At 45.2% G+C, this 21,135-nt stretch overlaps 1 protein-coding gene across 5 annotated transcripts in view; it reads right to left on the bottom strand.

Annotated features, from left to right (window-relative positions):
• The window catches only part of TRAF2 (TNF receptor associated factor 2), a 407,403-nt gene that overhangs the window by 143,971 nt on the left and 242,297 nt on the right, over window positions 1-21,135 (bottom strand). For 3 of the 5 annotated variants that reach the window (XM_085610939.1, XM_085610929.1, XM_085610949.1), the window contains one exon: window positions 1,406-1,567. The exons of the other annotated variants lie outside the window; for them this stretch is intronic. In XM_085610939.1, coding sequence (XP_085467065.1) covers window positions 1,406-1,567 — 162 coding nt within the window. The remainder of the gene's footprint in view (window positions 1-1,405; window positions 1,568-21,135) is intronic. 5 annotated transcript variants of the gene reach the window in all.

Consider the following 21,135-nt stretch of genomic DNA (forward strand, 5'->3'; position numbering starts at 1 on the left):
TCTTCGAGCGGAACCGGGCACAGGCCATGCATGTTGATTCGTCGTGGTCCGGCGAAAGGCATTTGTTGCACACCGGATGGACGTCGATGTGTGGGTACTTCGCATTGCATACCGGACACCTTTTGAATGGCGTCCTGGATTCCATCGTCGAAGTAGTCGATGGACAGGTAAATGCGAAAGCAGTCGGTGCTGAAAGTTAGTAAACTAACAAATTCTATCGAAACCCGATCGATAAACAGTACCGACGCGAACTAAAGGCCTTTTGGCCTTGAAAAAATATTTTCCTAACTTGAGCTAAGATAGCACATCCGAACCCAATGGCGGAAAAAAACAATCTGAGGATGGAGAGGATGCCCATGCGCACTGTAGTCCAGGGGAGGAGTCACCTATCCAAGGATACTTCGAAGACTCTTCCAGGACAACAACGTGCAAACATCCGGACCCAACACTAGGCGGCGATCTATGCACAGATATGAATTCAGCAGCCCACATGCCTCGAACCATATGACACTCCTTGCTCTCTCCAACAAGCCCAATTCCTTCTCAGTCTTCACTGGCAAATCTTCCCCTACTCAGCCTACCCCCACATTCCCATTCTACACCCGGATGCCAATAGTTTCCACTGCTCCTCCAACACCTGAAGGTCCCCAGTCTTCCCTACACCAACACTCTCAAAGACCCACCTTCTCTTGCCATTAATTATGCCTACTGGTCTGCCGAACCGGACTGCCTTTTTTCGCTCCACCAGCCCTAATGTGCATTCGGGTTATAAGTTCTCCATTTCATTTTTCAGCACTGGCACTAGCTTGTCTCATTATCCGTCAGTCAATCAGCAACCTAACTGCCTTTGTTAAATAAGCTACCAGTGATAGTCAAGTAGGCCACAAGTCTATTCCCTATCACCAGTATCAACAGGCACTTCACGAGTTTCTCCATCTAACCCTGCTTTTCTGTTGTCCTGTTACCTGATCTCTTTGTAACTCTCATTCCCTACCCTATTAACAGACTGTTTTCTGCTGCTAATTACATGTTCATTCAACAAACACAACACTTTTTTACTCGACACCATGCCAGCAACGAGTCTATTCAAAGCTCCTTTTCCCAACATAAATCACTTTTAGTCTCTTTTTATCTCACAGTTATTCTTTGGCTCAAGCACCAATCATATTCAGACCCTTTACCACCAATTCTTACTTACTATTCCCTGACTTAACATCACAACGCGTTTCTACCTCATTTACCCGACACTCCTCTCTAGGACTCAATCTAGTTCCACACTTGCTCAATTATTAGCATAAAAGGAATTTTAAATAATTTGTTCCTGCTGGGTTGTTTCCTGGCACTACTTAATAGATCTCAAATCAAACACAAGCTCTGTGGGTTAAGGACCACAGGCGTACCCTACCTTGATTTCAGGAAAGAAAAACGAGAGCTTGCAGTATTTGCAGTTCAGCTTCCTCTCCGGGCACTCTCGCTCATTATGCCGCTCCTTATCGTTCAGCTTGATCATCACCTTGCAAGCCTGGCACTGGACCAGCATGTATGGGCAGTTCCCCTCATGGGTGCTCTGGCACAGACAAGAGGAGTGCTTTAATTAAACGGGCATATCCAAAGCTGAGCGCTACAAGCACAAATCGCTCATAACTTCATCCTTCTGATGATGCACCAAAGCGAAGGAGACAAGCCCGAACATTCTGCAATGGCCCCTTCAAAAATACAAGCAACCACAACACAACAAATACACAAAAAATAGTAACAGTAACAAATGGTGGACAGTTGATGAACAGCCTAGCCAGACTACAGGACTTGTTAAAGCATATGGCATGAAGAGAAGTGGAGGGAAGCTCAGTCAACACTGTTATCCCAGAAGGAAAATGAACACTACGTCAGTTAACGGGGTGGCATGGCGAGTAATCACATTTTCTTTTTTGAAAACAACAATTATCATAATGAGGAAGTATTTTTTTATAAAATGGAGATTGCACTTTAAGAAACACAGAATCTGGTCCATTGTTAAATGGCAATGAGGAGGCTGAAGATCAAAGAGAAGCAAACCAAAAATGTGCACTTTTAAAAGGTGAAACTACCAACAAACAACACTAATTTTATCCTTGAATCAAGGTGAGGTTGCCAGTGTCAGCAACACTCCCACAGAGAGGCTATGTACATTTTGAGACACTTTCTATACCTAATATTTGTATCTGAGGGTTCTTAACTGTATATTTATTGCAGCTATCGGCCTAAAAAAAGTAATGCACTGTATTGAAGCACTACCTAAGCAGGGGAGAGGATGTGGCTTAACTGCTATAGAGGTCGTCCTCGAAGCTGGGGCACTGGATTCGAGACTCGGCAGGGACGCTCAACATTCTACCATTCTGGGCAAATCACTTAATCTCCCTGTGCCTAACAAAATGAGTGAGTCCGTCTGTAATGCAACTGGTGCTCATGTAAAGCTCTCTGATAACCTCCTGTCGAGTTTTCGCTATATAAAACTCCGCAAAAAAATATAAAAGCAGACTTAGTTGAAATACTACTTGGTGACCTAGTTGGGAAAACAGCTTACTCTTATAGGGCTCAATGAATGACATAATTTGACAGCTACTTACCCTTCCATATCTTTCTTTCAGATGGATGGTTCAGTCCCCATAAACTCCCTCCTAGGGCCCCCTCCAGGTACCTGTCAGGATCTAAAAATGCAAAGCTGTCCCAGCCTCTCACCGGTGTCAGGTGGCACTGCAGGTCATTAACACGGCTCAAATTATGATGCCACTTAATGTTTATAAAGCACACTGATGCCAGTGATGTCAACTGCGTTCTGGTTTCCTCACCATTACTGAGGCAGGGATGCAAAAGACAGAAGACGCTTGGACATGTTATAAAGGACTAACACATACCGGAATAGAATAATACTTGAGAGAGGACAGCTGTTGGTAAGGAATATACAAGTCCATCTATCAGAAAGAAAATGAATAAGATAAGTAATCTATTATTCTAATGGACAGATATTACTGCATCTATCCAGGAGGCAGGTAAAGGGTAAGTAATAGATCGCACCAAAAAAGAATGGAGAAATGTCATACCAAAGAAGGAAGTCTCTCTCATCCATGTCCAACCAATAATGCTTAATGAAATAATGCACAGAGTACCAGATGACAGCCTCCCAAATCCGGTAAACATGAATCCCCCTAAACAAAGCATTCATACCTGCCACATCCATAGTAGAATGGACCCTGGAATACAATCACCCTTGCTAGCTTACTCAAACTGTAGATTCACGTAGAATGGACCCTGGAATACAATGACCCCTGCTAGCTTACTCAAACTGTAGATTCATGTAGACAATCTATGTAAAGAGATCTTCAGCTGTTCCAAATGTAATAGTTTGTTGAGTCTCCACTGCCTTCCCTATGACTGCAACATACAACAAGGTGATGTAAGGAATGATTTAATTAATCCTGGCCACAGGCAATCACTAGTGCTACATTTCAAACCATTGTTTTTCACTCACTATTACACACTAGACACAGATTTACAATATGTAAATCAGTCTCAGTCCTGCTCCAATAGGGAGAGTTCAGCTAGAACTGCCATACCAGCTCTTCTCCAGAAAGGAACACAAGCAACCCCAACAAGTTTCAACCTACTTAGGTCTTGTCGAAGTGGTATAGCCAGAGTCCTCTAGAATAGAAAGTAAGGGACCCACGTCGGGCATACCTGTCATACTAAGGGTAACTAATGCAACATACTATAAGGTAATGGAAGAAATGCTTGAATTAATCACAGACATTGGTGGTCGCTCATGGACACATTCTAGCCATGGCCACTGAGGACATGGATCCATAACCAACATCATCAAGATGAGCAGTGCTCAAATGTGCATGAATCTGAGGATGCATGACCTCTAAAACACATAATTTAACAGATATAACGTTGAGAAATCAGCTGAAAAAATGGGAGGCCACAGATCCATTTTGGTACACGCGCAGAAAGAAAGGAACTAACCTCACCAGTACCAGTGTGCTTCATGTACAGTGATGTAGCAATATAATTGGAGCCCATGAGGCTCCGATGACAATCTGCAGCACCACACAGCACCAGTCAATATCTGTGACAAGTCTTAGATTTCCAGATCCAGTCTGTTGAATGGAAGGGTTTTACACAAGTAATCTGAGGGAAGCTCTACCTATCAGAACAGTATTTACCCAGCTTAGAGGTAAACAGCAATGGATAACTGTTTGGAAGCGGTCTGACATTAATCCTACAAACAAATTACACTTCATGCTCCTGCTGTACACCCATCTTACTTATGAACAGTTCTGAAAAGGATGCAAATTCTCAGGTATTATTCTGTCTCAGAGAAAGAGTATCATGATTCACCGAATGTCCTCTTGTTGAGAAGTACATCTGTGTCAATATTCTCTCTTTCCACGAGTGTTTTTCTCTCCCACAGAGGAGCAATATAATGATTGGTCAACGTTTTATGATCAGAAGTAAAAATGTAATCTTTTTTTACCAGACTGCCTGGGCGACCCTTTGTGAAAGATAAGGTTATTAAAGTCTATGTTTATACAACATTCAAACTGAGGACAAAGTAAGACCTGCATGCTGATGGTTTTAACTATCTGAGTTAGGATGTTAGAGACCATATCAAGCAAACAGAAAAGGAGCCAATGGGACAAGTTTTGTTCTGCTATTTATTGAAAATATAAAGCATTAATCCATTAACAGTGTGACACTGCAAAGTTTTACAACTCATTTCCTAGCTCTAAATGTTTAAGTAAAAATGTATATCGTAATGGTTGTCTATTTAAATGCTGAAAGTGAAATAAAATGACATCTAAAGTGCAGCACTGTCCAAGAGCAGATGAGGATAATGACACTTGTTGAATGCAGCAATTCCCCTGAAAGATACTACTGAGTAAATCTGCTTCTGCCTTTTGAACACTTCACAATGAACTGCTTTGATCTGAGGGCATCTGGTTATTAGTCCCTTTTAAATTGTAGGTGAGACAGTAGTCTAGGTCTTGCACCTACTTGCTGGCCTAGTCAGTGCACTGTTGTTGAATTCACAACACTTGTAGAAGGATCTTAGGACAATTTCAAGACAAATTGAAGAACTGTGTATTGCAACAGTCTTTTCTGACAAGAAACCTCAGTAACTTTTGCTGTTTCTCTATTATTGAAAGTATGAATATTGAAGATCTACTGAACGCATCCAATCCCCTTTCAGGGCTATGAATAGATCAATCGAGAGCTAAAATTCAGAATTTCTCTTTTTTTCCACCCCAGACAAATCGAAGAAGGGACTGAACTTTATCTTTGGTCTTTTTCCAACCAGAAAATAACAGCAACCTTTCCTTTTTTCTGAATGAGGAACCTCTTCTACAGCTGGCTTCTCTAGACGGATAAAGACTTCCGGCTGAAGCTTGTCCTGTTGAAACTGGCAAGACCTCTTTGAATGGTTGGAGGGTAAGCTAGTCATTTTGCTAATATTCAGCGCTCACTTGTCATTTGTTTTGTCATTTTTCCCGCATAGTTTCTAATGATACTCCATCTTGGGGTGGAGGGCTGAAGATGGGTTGGGGAGGAGTTAATGTTTTGTAAGAGGCTTTGCTTTACCGTAGATGGGTGCTGTCCACCACCTACTTTTGATGGCGTTATAATTTACCAATATTATTCAGAAGTAGGTATTGCTGTGGACACAGATTCAAACACTCTGTAGGGAAAAACAACAATCAATAGTCAGCAATTATGTTTCCATTCACCCCAGCTGGTTATCAGCTTTGCGAATCAAACAGTGCATTATCAGAAAAAGGAAGGTTCATAATCCTTTGCTGAGTTTCAGGTTGAAAGTCAGTGAGGTGAAGTGAGGAATGGCTCCTCATGGAAAGGCCATGATAATAGCCATATGATGCCAGATCATACGAATCAACAGCATCACTGATTACCTGCTTTGAAACCAATACTCTTATTTATTGAAGATATTCATTTTTTTGTGTGAAGAGCAACCTTGAATACCAAAAGGATTTATTGCATCTGCCTAACAGCACAGTAGAACTGACAGCCTTCTTGACTGTTGCTGAGGTACAGCAAACTTTTCTTCCACCTGCATGAAATGTTTTACTTTCCTTCTCCAGAAGTGCAGTCAAGGCTTGTGCCATAGCATGTTATTTTTTGGTAGCGGAATCTTTGACGGTATGGTGGTGGTTCTGAACCCAGAAACAGCAGATCCTGCTCTGGAAGTATGTATGTATGTATGTATATATGTATGTATATGTATGTATATATGTATGTATATATGTATGTATATATGTATGTGTATGTATGTATGTATGTATATGTATGTATGTATGTATGTATGTATGTGTGTATGTGTGTATGTGTGTATGTGTGTATGTATGTATGTATGTATGTATGTATGTATGTATGTATGTATATATGTATATATGTATATATATATATATATATATATATATATATATATATATATATATATATATATATATATATATATATATATATATATATATATATATATATATATATATATATATATATATATATATATATATATATATATATATATATATATATATATATATATATATATATATATATATATATATATATATATATATATATATATATATATATAACCTACTGGCGGTCGCCAGTAGGTAGTTATAGTTAGGACCACGTTTCCATAGGAAATCCGCAACATTCTATTTTGAATAACTTTGGCGCCGGTTGACGAATCCTCGCGAAGTTTTCAAAATAGGTGGGGCGCTACGCTCCGCTCCTACCCTGAAAGTCTCGGGGGGATTCGTCAAGCGGGGGCTGAGATAAAAGGGGGGTCCCAAAACGCGTTTTTCCCATGCATTTTTCCATAGGACCTTTAGACACAGCTACAGCCCGAACGGCTGAACAGAATTACTTGAAATTTGGCAGAGGGGTAGTCCTCAGGTCAAGGAAGTGCCTTTTGTAGGTTTGGTGTAAATCTGTTCAGTAGATTCAGAGAAAATAGCCTTTAAATCAATATATATATCTGAGCCAGCGTACGGTGCGCTTACGGTGCGCTTACCGTACGCGTACGGTGGCGTGCGCGAGCGCGATTTTGATTGGCTGTTAGATCTTAGTAAACATTCGAATCGGTTGAAACCAGGAAGCGGCGGCCGCCATTTTCTCTCTCGCTCTCTGAGTTGGGCAGCAAAAACGATGCCAAAAAATGTCTAAAGAGGCAGTTTCTTGAGATCCTAACCACCCAGCATTGATATAGGGGTCCCCAAACAACCCCCAAGCCCAAATAAAAAAATAAAAAAAAAATTCGGAAAATCGCCGATTACGCTTACCGTACGCGTACGGTAAAAATTTAAAAAATAAAAAATTATCCACACCCTCCCCACCCCGTGTGCAAATGGTGCCCCAAGGGCACCATTTGTGCATGGCTTATTACAGATAAGAAATAAACAAAGAATAAATTTCACAAAGATGCGCATAATATGTCCCCCATGTGCGCACGGTGCGCGAAGCGCATCGTGCGTACATAGCCCATCCCGCATAACGTGGGCACGCGGTGCGCGCAGCGCACCGCGTGACCACTGTGCGTGCACGGCACTAACTGCGGAAAGTGGGCGCGCGGTGCGCAAAGCGCACCGCGTGCTCACTGTGCGCGCACGGTGCGCAAAGCGCACCGTGCGCGCACGGAACGAACTGCGTTAACTGGGCGCGCACGCCACAAATGGCGTAAAGTAACTTAGCATTTAAAAAAACGTACAAATTCACTGAAAAAACCATAGGTTTCACACACGTTATAGTTAGGAATTAGCATTTAAAAAACCTTGCAAATTCACTGAAAAAAACATAGGTTTCACACATGTTATAGTTAGCTGTACATTTCACTCGTAAAAAACCAATGAAATTCCCCCGTTATAGTTAGTGCAGGCAACTATAACTCACGCGACCGCAATCTTCTGCTGATGACATATGTGTCTTTATGAAAAAAAAATATTTGTAATATATGTATAGCTAAAATTTAATGGAAGAAGACATGGGCAAATAAGTGTCTAAATACAGTATTAGCATCAGCAGAGGATTGCGGTCGCGTGAGTTATAGTTGCCTGCACTAACTATAACGGGGGAATTTCATTGGTTTTTTACGAGTGAAATGTACAGCTAACTATAACATGTGTGAAACCTATGTTTTTTTCAGTGAATATATATATGTATATATATATATATGTGTATATATATATATGTGTGTATATATATATATATATATATATATATATATATATATATATATATATATATATCCAAAAACAAGGTAGCCCCTTGAGCTGCACTCGAACCAGAGAGAAGGTTACCAGCCTTTAATCACGGTATGGACGAGAAGGTTCGCCAGTATAATGAACAGCCTTTCCTTCGCCTGACGCACGCGCTTGGCGGGCAACTACTTCCGATAGTAATGTCACGCCCCTTATACGTGTTTCCAGTGTCTTATGGGAATCGTAGTGCCACAATTATCACCAACCTTAATAACGGTGCGCTAATTCCTGTTAAATGCAGCCCAAACGTGAGCCCCAGCTTGCCTGCCAGTCCTTGATCCGAACTCTCTGTTCCACCTAGAGAGTGGTGAATACACTCCCGTGGCCCCCTGGGAATCGTGGGGTGGTGCAGCTCGGCAGATGGGCGTCCGCCTCAAAATCCAAAAACAAGGTAGCCCCTTGAGCTGCACTCGAACCAGAGAGAAGGTTACCAGCCTTTAATCACGGTATGGACGAGAAGGTTCGCCAGTATAATGAACAGCCTTTCCTTCGCCTGACGCGTTTCGATGAAATTTCACCATCTCTTCAGAGGCTTTAAGGAAAGGAACGCGCTTGGCGGGCAACTACTTCCGATAGTAATGTCACGCCCCTTATACGTGTTTCCAGTGTCTTATGGGAATCGTAGTGCCACAATTATCACCAACCTTAATAACGGTGCGCTAATTCCTGTTAAATGCAGCCCAAACGTGAGCCCCAGCTTGCCTGCCAGTCCTTGATCCGAACTCTCTGTTCCACCTAGAGAGTGGTGAATACACTCCCGTGGCCCCCTGGGAATCGTGGGGTGGTGCAGCTCGGCAGATGGGCGTCCGCCTCAAAATCCAAAAACAAGGTAGCCCCTTGAGCTGCACTCGAACCAGAGAGAAGGTTACCAGCCTTTAATCACGGTATGGACGAGAAGGTTCGCCAGTATAATGAACAGCCTTTCCTTCGCCTGACGCGTTTCGATGAAATTTCACCATCTCTTCAGAGGCTTTAAGGAAAGGAACGCGCTTGGCGGGCAACTATTTCCGATAGTAATGTCACGCCCCTTATACGTGTTTCCAGTGTCTTATGGGAATCGTAGTGCCACAATTATCACCAACCTTAATAACGGTGCGCTAATTCCTGTTAAATGCAGCCCAAACGTGAGCCCCAGCTTGCCTGCCAGTCCTTGATCCGAACTCTCTGTTCCACCTAGAGAGTGGTGAATACACTCCCGTGGTCCCCTGGGAATCGTGGGGTGGTGCAGCTCGGCAGATGGGAGTATATATCTATATATATATCTATCTATATATCTATCTATCTATCTATCTATCTATCTATCTATCTATCTATCTATCTATCTATCTATCTATCTATCTCCGGAGGACACTTGGTTGAAGCAGGAGTTAGGAGAATCACAATTGTAGGTGCCAGTGAAGCTGGCACCAGAGCAAGTAATCTTCTCATGGCAGACTGGTGATGTAAATTTGTGAAGAAGATGGAAGTAGAGGTCGCTTGTGTAGGTATCAGAATGTTGAACTTTGACAAGTACTTCAATAAAGGTATTGATATGATTGACTGGACAGATACAAGATGAATGCTATTCCAGAAGAGTAGGAGAGTATCTATGCAGATAAATAACTTGCTTAAGATCTAGTATGAGACATGTGGAATAGCCTTTCCAAAGAGAATGGCCTTCACTTTGGTGACGTGACCTCAATCTTTTTAGATTAGTGTTCACGAGAGATAAAGCAGAAGTGGTGGTGGAAGTGTCACAGGTTGTGGCATGGTGGTAGGCACAAGAGTAAATGCAGGAATTGAAACAACATGCACAGGAGATGTTTGGTGGCTTTGAGGTGGTAAAATATAAAGAGAGACTAACGACTCTAATAACTATAGGCCGGAGAATAGGCTGCTGAATCCTCTCAGCCTTAAATTTGAAGCATCTGTCTCTTTAATGAATGCATCCAGTGTGCTGATAGGCAAAGAGACTTGCTCGATGGTGTGTCATGAAACAGTATGTTGACTGCAAGCCTGTCCTCAACAGTGAAGTAGTCGTCTCTGCGACAAGGTAAACCTAAACACCAACTGCGAGCATTGTTGTTCCTCATGTCATTATCTGTTTTAGAATCTCCCTTTGTGGGAGTCTCTAGAGATAGATGAAAGGCCAGTGGAAGAAGGAGCATCCTCTCCACGCTCTTCAGATCTTAACCCAGGCCTCTCTGCTGACCCTCATGCAGACCTTGAACAATGAATTTTTCTCCGTCCTCCTGCATATCTCCATGCAGTGTTGAGTCTTCTGTTCGATAACACTCAAACACATGAACAGACTGCATTGGATCGGTTTGGGCCTTCTTCCTTACATAGAAGAGACAAAAAAAAGTTGCTGGCATCTTATGAATAGAAAAAAAAGTTTGTGTCAGAAAATAAATGCTTGGTTTTAAAAGATTTAAAGTGAATGAAAATCTAAACGGTTTGGAAAGGTTTTCCAAAAGAAAGAGAATGCCCAAAAAAGCTGAGCGCAGTGTGACAGGACCCAGTAAAAAGACCTAGAGCAAATGACACAGCATGATGGGATGCTGATGGAAATGCGCTTCTTATAAAAGAGCACTATCAGTTTTATAGGTCTTGTAGGTTGCAGCTTATCTAGTGACATTGGCATTCTTTTCTCTCACTTTTCCTTTAATAAAGGTATGTGAGAAAGATTTTCTTGGCACTTCTTACTGTAGTGCCTTTTTAAAGTATAATTGGATTGAAACAAAATTAGACAATGCAGTCGGTTGAAAGCTGTCAAAAAAAGTATTTTTTTTAATTAAAATGGCTTTTATAATAAGTATGAACTGCTTTAACAATTCCCACAACATAGATATAAAACTTCAGGAACTGCAGCATCACCTCTTCCATCGACTTGCCACACTATCCTATTGTTCTCCTTTGCTGCAACAGCCATACCTAGTGCTAATCACAACAAGCATTTACAATGCAATGGTCTCGGCATTGTTAAAGTTAGAGCTATTGGCATTGCTCATGACATTATTTTTGTTTATGTTTTTGTTTTTAAAACATTTAAAGAAACTGCATTGTTATTTACAATGTCAATAGCTTAATCTCTCTCAAATGCGAGACCTATTGCATTTGCACCCACACACAGAGCCACACACACACAAAGCCACCCACACACACAGAGCCACCCACACACAGCCACCTACACAGGGCTATTCTCATAGAGCAACCCACACACAAATAGAGCCACCCACACAGAGCCACCTACACACACACACACACACAGAGTTACCCACACACACACAGAGCCACACACACACAGAGTCACCCACACACACACACACACACACATAGAGCCTCCCACACACACAGAGCCACCCACACTTACACAGAGCCACACACACAGAGCCACACATACATACACAGAGCCACATACACACAGCCACACACACACACATACAGAACCACACACATAGATCTAGACACATACACATTGATCTTGGGAGCCAAAGCAGAAGTGGCACCGTTGTTTCTAGATTTTTGCATTTATCACTAAAAATTAAGCATTAAAAAAATAAATGACTAATAAAAATTGACAGATTATCTGAAAGGTGGAAAAGACGTTTTGAGATTTATGATTTTTGAAGCAGCGAAATACACAAGGATATTGTCAAAAACAGTAACTGGTGCTCGTGTAAAGCGCTCGGATACTGTTAAGTCGGAAACCTTCAGGTCAAGTTAGCGCTATATAGAGACTGATTAAAAAAGTGACGCGTCAGCAGCTGCTGCTCTCAGAACGACCCTTCGCTAGCCGAGACCTAATAAACGACTGTAAGGCTCAGACCACCCCTCTAAATCTGGTCCCTGCATTTCCAAAGTAGTCAATTGTTCGATCCTAATGGACACAGTTTTGTCCGTTTTTTGCAAACTCGTCGTGTTTATACTGCGTAATCTTTACTTTATATTACTTACACTTGTTATTATGTCCATAGCATGATTGCCACCAAACTTTTTTATCTAAAAATTGCAGGCTGTTAACGACACAACTAATGTATGGCTTTACCAATGCCAGTCTTCAGGGACCGCGGCGCCCAGAATGCAACTGGCTGCTAAAAATTGCATCTCATTGAATGTTGTGGTAATCTTTGCCTTAGCTCTCTCCGAGGAGGTACAGTGGGCCCCAGAATTTACTAAATGTTCGTCCAGCCATCTCTGGACCTAATTAGCCTTAGGTACACGAAATGTTCACATGTCTTTGTGAAATATTCATGGACCTCCGACATTAACCCCCCCACAAACACACACCCACCACCACCCCACTCGCACACACAATGAAAGGGCCACAGAGTAAACTAATTTAATAAACTTTACAAAGAGGAACAGATGGACTCACCATATCACAGTGTAACCCGGACCACAAACCCTGCATCCCCTGGAAACGTACTCCGGTGTTCCCAGTCATGTCCAGAGTTGACATCAGACACTTTCAATTCAACCTATTGTAAACGTAGTTTTTAGGATCTCGAATAAAGGTGTGCAGCCAAAGGTTGCTGTGGTGAATGAGTGTCCAGGTGTGCTGCCGATAAACACACTCCACCATATCCCGGAGTCTGGGATTGGGCCAATCACGGACCCCCCATTTCCCCGAGTTCCCCCTCTCCCCAAAAAGGGAAGAAAATATGGGTCACCCACGCTGCAGTCCCTACTGTGCGAGCCCTCCTGACTGGGACCAGAGCTCCTCACCTGCTACTTGTTCCAGGGAGGAGGGGGCTGGTCTGGCAGGAAGCAGCGGGATTAACCAGAGAAGTGTGGCTCAATGATTAGAGCGGCAGACCCTGAAGCAGAGGTCTAGCCCGGGACCAGGGTTCAATTCCCCGCCTCGATGGGTCTTGGCCTCAAAAATTCCACGGACCTGATAATTCTCGCCTCGGTGCCATTCCAATCATGGAGTACCACTCTGCAACTCTGGGCAATAGCTTGCTTAATCTCCACAACGGCCCCCACAACGCTAAGAATGCCTGGCCTCCACCTTGGGGGTGCCCAGGAGTGGACGCCTCACAGGGAAAGCCAGGATGGGTTCCACAGCGGTATTCGTATAAGCGCCTTGAGACCCTTGCGAATGAGTAGTGCGCTATACAAGTATCAATTTACAAATTACATTTAACCACTGATTGGAGGCAGGGAGGGGGAACCAATTAATATTTTTACACCAAACAAATTCCGCGCCCTAGGTGTCCCCTACCGAGCTCCGAGGATGTCAGGTGACAGCAAACTGTGAAACGAAAGTAACGCCCCTCCCCAGATGCCTGTTGTGCCTAGAAACTGTTTGATGAGACGCTGGCACTTTCATGTGAAAAAAATATGCGCTCCTGCGGCTTGAAAGGGGAGGCGTGTGTGCTCAACATCTAGCACCGAGAGGAGCCGATGAGTGGCGGGCCAGAACTAGAGTAAACCTGACTGTTCTGGAGCGCGTGGGGTGGTCTGGGCTTCCTGGGTGGGTTTGGCGTGGACACAGAGCAGCAACAGTTCTGAGAACAGGGTTCGTGCTGAACGCTAGTTTGTAGGATGGAGGAAAAGGTAAGAAGAAAAGGTACAGCGACCGTGAGTCCACAGAGTACAACGTTAAACGCAAAACTTCAAGTACCAAAATTCAACTTGACGAGCGACAAACCCAAGACTGCTTTACAACATCACACATGAGGCGGGGTCTTTTGACATCTAAGCTCATGTTGAGCCACCCACGCGTTTTACATTGCCAAATTTATCCAAAACACAGTGCAGGTCCCAAATTTTCAAGACACTGCCAGTGAGCATCTTTGTGTGCCCAAGATTTGATCATGCAAACAGGTGTGCGCCTAACAAGCATTACTTCCGGGAGTAAAATCCGCACCTGCGGCACTCTTCGGCCTCATTCTTCTTGAAACTTAACGTGATTCCCAAGAGGCCTCGGGTCAGCCCTAGTTTTTTTTCCAGTCGATAGCGCTCTGGATTCTGGGACTTGTATGCTCGTTTCTTCTAAATGGGGGCCTCTGTGTTCCCGCGTGTAGGCTTTGGCTGTGTCTATGGTGGCTCCCAGGTATTGTTGTACTTGGGAGGGTTGTAGTTGAGATTTGGGATAGTTGATGGTAGATCCCAAGTTGTGCAAGGTTTGAATAGTGCGGTGGGTGTGGTGAACGCATTTGTCTAGAGTATTGGCTTTTATGAGCCAGTCGTCCAGATAGGGGAAGACATGGATTTGTTGTCTCCTGAGATATGCTGCCACAACTGCCAAGCACTTGGTGAACACCCTTGGTGCAGTTGTTACTCCGAATGGGAGAACTGTAAACTGATAGTGCTGACCGTCTACCACGAATCTTAGATACTTCCTGTGAGCGGGATGCATAGGGATGTGAAAATATGCGTCCTTGAGGTCTAATGTGGCAAGGAAGTCTCCTTGTTGAAGTAATGGAAGGACCTGTTGGAGAGTGATCATGTGGAAATGATCCGATTGTATGTACTGGTTCAGTAGTCTGAGGTCCAGTATGGGTCTTAATGTTTTGTCCTTTTTGGGAATGAGGAAGTATAGGGAATATACTCCTGTGCCCTGATGTTGTAGTGGAACAGGTTCTATTGCGTTTTTCTGAAGCAAAGACTGTATTTCTTGTTTGAGGAGCGTGAGGTGGTGAGACGTCATGGGACGGTGTCTGGGTGGTATGTTTGGGGGCGGGTTTATGAGTTCGAGGCAGTAGCCAGATTGGATAATTTGTCTTACCCACCTGTCTGTAGTGATGGTATTCCAGACAGGTAGGAACTGTTGAAGCCTGCCCCCGACCGGAGTGGAATGGTCTGGGGGGAGTGGTGGCAAGTCACTGTTTGGTGGCTGTAGAGGTGCGGGTGTTGTTGTTGTTGCCCCGTCCTCAGCCTTTATTATTGTTTCCCCGATACCCTCCTCTAAAATATCCTCTGTTAGGGGATGTTTGACCTGATGCTTTGAAGGTGGAAGAGTTGTCTGTTCCCACATTTTTGGAAGCTCCTCTATAAAAGGAGCGACGAAAGGAGCCTCTGGGTTGAGTAGACTGCAATGCTCCCATAGATTTGGCAGTCTCATTATCTTTCTTCATTTTTTCTAGGGCAGTGTCTACTGCAGGGCCGAATAGTTGCTCCTGATTAAAGGGTTGAGCAAGAATGGAGGTTTGTACTTCCGGCTTGAAGCCGGAGATGCGCAGCCATGCATGGCGTCTAAGCAATACGCTTGTGTTGACTGCCCTAGAGGCGGTGTCCGCTGCGTCTAATGCACATTTAATGGAGGCATTGGATATTAGTTTGCCCTCTTGTATGAGGTCAGTGGCCTGTGTTTTGAAAGGTTCAGGCAGGTGTTGCAAGAGATCCTCTAGTTGATCATAATGGGCTCTATCATAATGAGCCAATAGGGCTTGTGTATTTGCGATACGCCAGTGGTTAGCCGCTTGAGCGGCAACCCTTTTGCCGGAAGCCTCCAGGAGTTTAGACTCCTTGTCTGGGGGTGGCGTGTCTCCGGTTGTTTGGGAGTTGGCCCGTTTTCTGGCATTTGAGACGACTAGTGAGTCTAGGGGGAGTTGTGCCTTGATGTACGCAGGATCTTGTGGCGCCGGTCTGTATTTTTTTCTATTCTGGGGTTGAGAACCCTGGCCCTGACAGGGTCTTTAAAAACCTCAGTGGCATGCTTTATCACTCCCTTAATCATGGGTAGAATGTGGACTGTTTTCTGGGACTACCGCAATGGAGCGCACACCGCTAGCCCCTCCTCCGGGTCGCCCCAAGGGAAGCTGGTACATGAAGTTCTCAGGTGGTTCACCCCAGTGGGTGCAAGTAAGTACTTGTTAGACTGATGATCTCTAGACCCGATACATGTCCCGGGTTTTAAAATATCGCCCGAGACATGGCTCGGGTTTCGGGATAACTTCCCTCATCAGTAGAGAAAGTAGTTAGGGGTGGAAGAGAGGGCCGCCAAGCAACCGTCAAAGGCCTCAGTGCCCGCACAGGCACGCAGGTGCGTCATCCAGGAGCTCGTCAGCTCGAAGCTCGAGGGAGCCATTTTTAGAACAACCGCAAAGGAGCGCACACCGCTAGCCCCTCCTCCGGGTCGCCCCAAGGGAAGCTGGTACATGAAGTTCTCAGGTGGTTCACCCCAGTGGGTGCAAGTAAGTACTTGTTAGACTGATGATCTCTAGACCCGATACATGTCCCGGGTTTTAAAATATCGCCCGAGACATGGCTCGGGTTTCGGGATAACTTCCCTCATCAGTAGAGAAAGTAGTTAGGGGTGGAAGAGAGGGCCGCCAAGCAACCGTCAAAGGCCTCAGTGCCCGCACAGGCACGCAGGTGCGTCGTCCAGGAGCTCGTCAGCTCGAAGCTCGAGGGAGCCATTTTTAGAACAACCGCAATGGAGCGCACACCGCTAGCCCCTCCTCCGGGTCGCCCCAAGGGAAGCTGGTACATGAAGTTCTCAGGTGGTTCACCCCCACACATTTTCCTACTCCCTGCTGACGAGAGGCAACTACCTCGAAACACGTGTCCAGGGATGGCACACGCCACGCATACTTGCATTCACACTCGAGCATAGGTGTATCCGCAGACGCTGACCTTTAGGGACCATTTTCATTGGGGGAACACGCCTGGTAGGTGTAGCAGTGTGCGACCAATCTGGTTTAACTTTATATTCAGGCTCCTTTGAGCCGGTGGAGTCGACGGACTCATGGTTACGCACCTGCGCGCTACGAGAGGTACTAGACCTGATAACGATTTTAGCAGCTTACACAGCAACCCCACACATTTTCCTACTCCCTGCTGACGAGAGGCAACTACCTCGAAACACGTGTCCAGGGATGGCACACGCCACGCATACTTGCATTCACACTCGAGCATAGGTGTATCCGCCGACGCTGACCTTCAGGGACCATTTTCATTGGGGGAACACGCCTGGTAGGTGTAGCAGTGTGCGACCAATCTGGTTTAACTTTATATTCAGGCTCCCTTGAGCCGGTGGAGTCGACGGACTCATGGTTACGCACCTGCGCGCTACGAGAGGTACTAGACCTGATAACGATTTTAGCAGCTTACACAGCAACCCCACACATTTTCCTACTCCCTGCTGACGAGAGGCAACTACCTCGAAACACGTGTCCAGGGATGGCACACGCCACGCATACTTGCATTCACACTCGAGCATAGGTGTATCCGCCGACGCTGACCTTCAGGGACCATTTTCATTGGGGGAACACGCCTGGTAGGTGTAGCAGTGTGCGACCAATCTGGTTTAACTTTATATTCAGGCTCCCTTGAGCCGGTGGAGTCGACGGACTCATGGTTACGCACCTGCGCGCTACGAGAGGTACTAGACCTGATAACGATTTTAGCAGCTTACACAGCAACCCCACACATTTTTCTACTCCCTGCTGACGAGAGGCAACTACCTCGAAACACGTGTCCAGGGATGGCACACGCCACGCATACTTGCATTCACACTCGAGCATAGGTGTATCCGCCGACGCTGACCTTCAGGGACCATTTTCATTGGGGGAACACGCCTGGTAGGTGTAGCAGTGTGCGACCAATCTGGTTTAACTTTATATTCAGGCTCCCTTGAGCCGGTGGAGTCGACGGACTCATGGTTACGCACCTGCGCGCTACGAGAGGTACTAGACCTGATAAAGATTTTAGCAGCTTACACAGCAATCCCACACATTTTCCTACTCCCTGCTGACGAGAGGCAACTACCTCGAAACACGTGTCCAGGGATGGAACACGCCACGCATACTTGCATTCACACTCGAGCATAGGTGTATCCGCCGACGCTGACCTTCAGGGACCATTTTCATTGGGGGAACACGCCTGGCAGGTGTAGCAGTGTGCGACCAATCTGGTTTAACTTTATATTCAGGCTCCCTTGAGCCGGTGGAGTCGACGGACTCATGGTTACGCACCTGCGCGCTACGAGAGGTACTAGACCTGATAACGATTTTAGAAGCTTACACAGCAACCCCACACATTTTCCTACTCCCTGCTGACGAGAGGCAACTACCTCGAAACACGTGTCCAGGGATGGCACACGCCACGCATACTTGCATTCACACTCGAGCATAGGTGTATCCGCCGACGCTGACCTTCAGGGACCATTTTCATTGGGGGAACACGCCTGGTAGGTGTAGCAGTGTGCGACCAATCTGGTTTAACTTTGTTTTCTGGGACTGCTCAAAAGTGTCGAGTAGAAAATCCTCCTCAGGAGTGTCGGTGTGCATGGTGACACCATGAAACGATGCTGCTCTGTTAATAAGCTGACCGAACCCTAAATGGTCATCAGGAGTGGAGGGCTTTGAGGGGTATGAAGCGGGGTCAGGCACATCAGGCATAGGGTAAGTCCAGTCATCTACTGGTGCTGTGTCCGGGAGTGTAAAGGGATCAGTAGGATCAGTGGGATAAGTAAAGAAATCTGGGTCTCCCCCTCCCCCAAAATCATCATCATCCTGTGGAGGTGGTGTGTGAGAAGGAGATGGTAGAGGTGAAGGCGGTGGGGGTTGGGGGGATGGAATAGGAGGTAATGTAGGAGAGGAAGGACGTATGGGTGAAGTGGCACAGTCCTTCTTCTTTGGAGGTGCTGGAGGAGGTGTTGAGTCCAGCTTCCTTTTCTTGTAGGGCACCGCTGTGACATGTCCAGTTTTCGGATTTATGTAAATCTGTTTTTGCTTAGGATCAGGCTGAAAGAGTTCCTCAGTGTCCGAAGGTGGCTTTGGCGCCGACTTTTTTGGTTCTTTATGGACGTGTTTTGGCACCGAAGATGTTTTGGGTGCCGAAGAACTTTTCGGTTCCGGTGGATTTTTCGGTGCCGAAGAACCTTTCGGTGCCGACGAGCCTTTCGGTGCCGACGAGCCTTTTGGTGCCGACGAGCCTTTTGGAGTCGGTGGAGACCTCGGCGCCGAAGAACGTTTCGGTGCCGGTGGAGATGTCGGTACCGAGTGACGTTTCGGGCCCGATGGAAATTTCGGTCTCGAAGCCTGCTTTGGTGCCGAAGGTATTATAGGCACAATGACATGAGGTTTGCTCGAGCCCGAGCCACCTGCAGGCTTACTTTTCTTCGGAGCCGGGCCCAAGGGCGGGGCTTCAGAAGATGTTTTGGATCGCGACTGGGCCCAGCTGGCAGAGTCTTGACCAATGTCTTTTTGGGTGGTGTTGGGGTAGGGGGGCTGGTACTCACAGGCTGCCCCGGATCTGAATCGTCGGCCTCGGACACGATCTGGAGATTTTCGGAGTCATCGTCAGGGACGTCCTGTGCAAAGATGTCTTCTGGTTCCGGAACCGGCTTGGCCATGATATGGCGTCGAGCTCTTCGGTCCCGGATGGTTTTCTTCGAATGGAATGCGGCGCAGGCTGGACAGCTGGATTCGTTGTGGTCTGGTGAAAGGCACAAATTACAGACCTCGTGGTGATCGCTATGAGGGAACTTTGCTCCAAATTGGGGGCATTTTTTAAAAGGTGTCCTTTCCATCAGCCGCGTCCGGAGTCGGTCCGATATGGTTTTCGACGTCGAGTTTTGAAATTATGAGAGTTGTAGTGATTGCTATAAGTTTTCTGCTGGAGCGGAAAAACGTTCATCCGAACCCAATGGCGGAAAACAACAATCTGAGGATGGAGTGGATGCCCATGCGCACTGTTGTCCAGGGGAGGAGTCACCAATCTCGTGACCAAAGACTTCTTCCGAAGACAACAACCTGCAATCATCCGAGCCCAACACCAGATGGCGATCTTATCCTTAGTGTGTGATCTGCAGCTCATATGCCTCGAACACATTTTTTATGTTTTTTTTTAATAGAGTCGTTCAGTTGTACATAATGTCTACTTGATTATATACAAGTTAACAAAAAAGGTTATAACACTTTTTTCATTATAACTTTTAAACATGCTGCACAGTGGCAACACTGCTCTACAACATAGTTTAAAGACATTGACAAAGCTAATATCTCCGGCTAAACACTTATACGGTCCCAAAGGCGAGACCTATTGGCTATGCCAATGCCTGTTTCTAACTGGCAGAGATATTAAACTGTCAGCAAGCATTATTGGTAGAGGCTCACAACAAATTATTGAAATGAGTGGTCATTTTTGGTACAAGGACAGGTTGTAAGGCAGATACGTTCTGCATAACTGGAAAAGAAACGTTTGCAACATGAATTTTAGATTCTATAACAGGTAGCCCATGTACTTTTCTTTGTTTCATGAAAGTTTAAACCCGTTTTTTAGTTTTTGTGTAAACCGATGAAATAGTGTGGTTTCAATAAATTAAACATTAATACAAGAATAGCACTGTTTAAGCTAATAGCCGTGCAGCAAAAAAAAGTAACAACAGAGTGACTCAATAGGGAATTTCCAGCAATTGTTGATAGAAGAAGAGGGACTTTCCGTGCAATTTCTTCCTGTAGTGCACAAAAGGGCAGCTTATGTATGAGCTAATCCACGCCTGGCGAGGGCTGAGCTGTTTATTTATGCAGAACCTTCCAGTCCCATCTTCATTCACAGAATTTACTTGTGCGGGACCAAGAGGTGGACTAGCGCTAAAATGGCCTGTACTGTCCTACCGGAGTGAGTGATCAATATGGTGTACAAAGCAGCTGTCAAAACACAAAAATGAAATGTTTAGACAAGCACCTTAGTAATGGGTGCTTAAGAAAACCACCTAAATCCACTTATGGGTACATGCTGCTGGAGTCATGAAGATTGGAGGACTACGAGCCTGGATGTTTCTGTTACCATGCACAAAGCGCAGAAGTCGTCATAACTTCAGAACATCCAGAATGACCCAATCAATTGAGAAGCTGAGCAGAAAGTCAAAAAGAAA

Source organism: Triturus cristatus, chromosome 1_2 (assembly GCF_964204655.1).
Source record: "Triturus cristatus chromosome 1_2, aTriCri1.1, whole genome shotgun sequence".
Classification (NCBI taxonomy): Eukaryota; Metazoa; Chordata; class Amphibia; order Caudata; family Salamandridae; genus Triturus; species Triturus cristatus.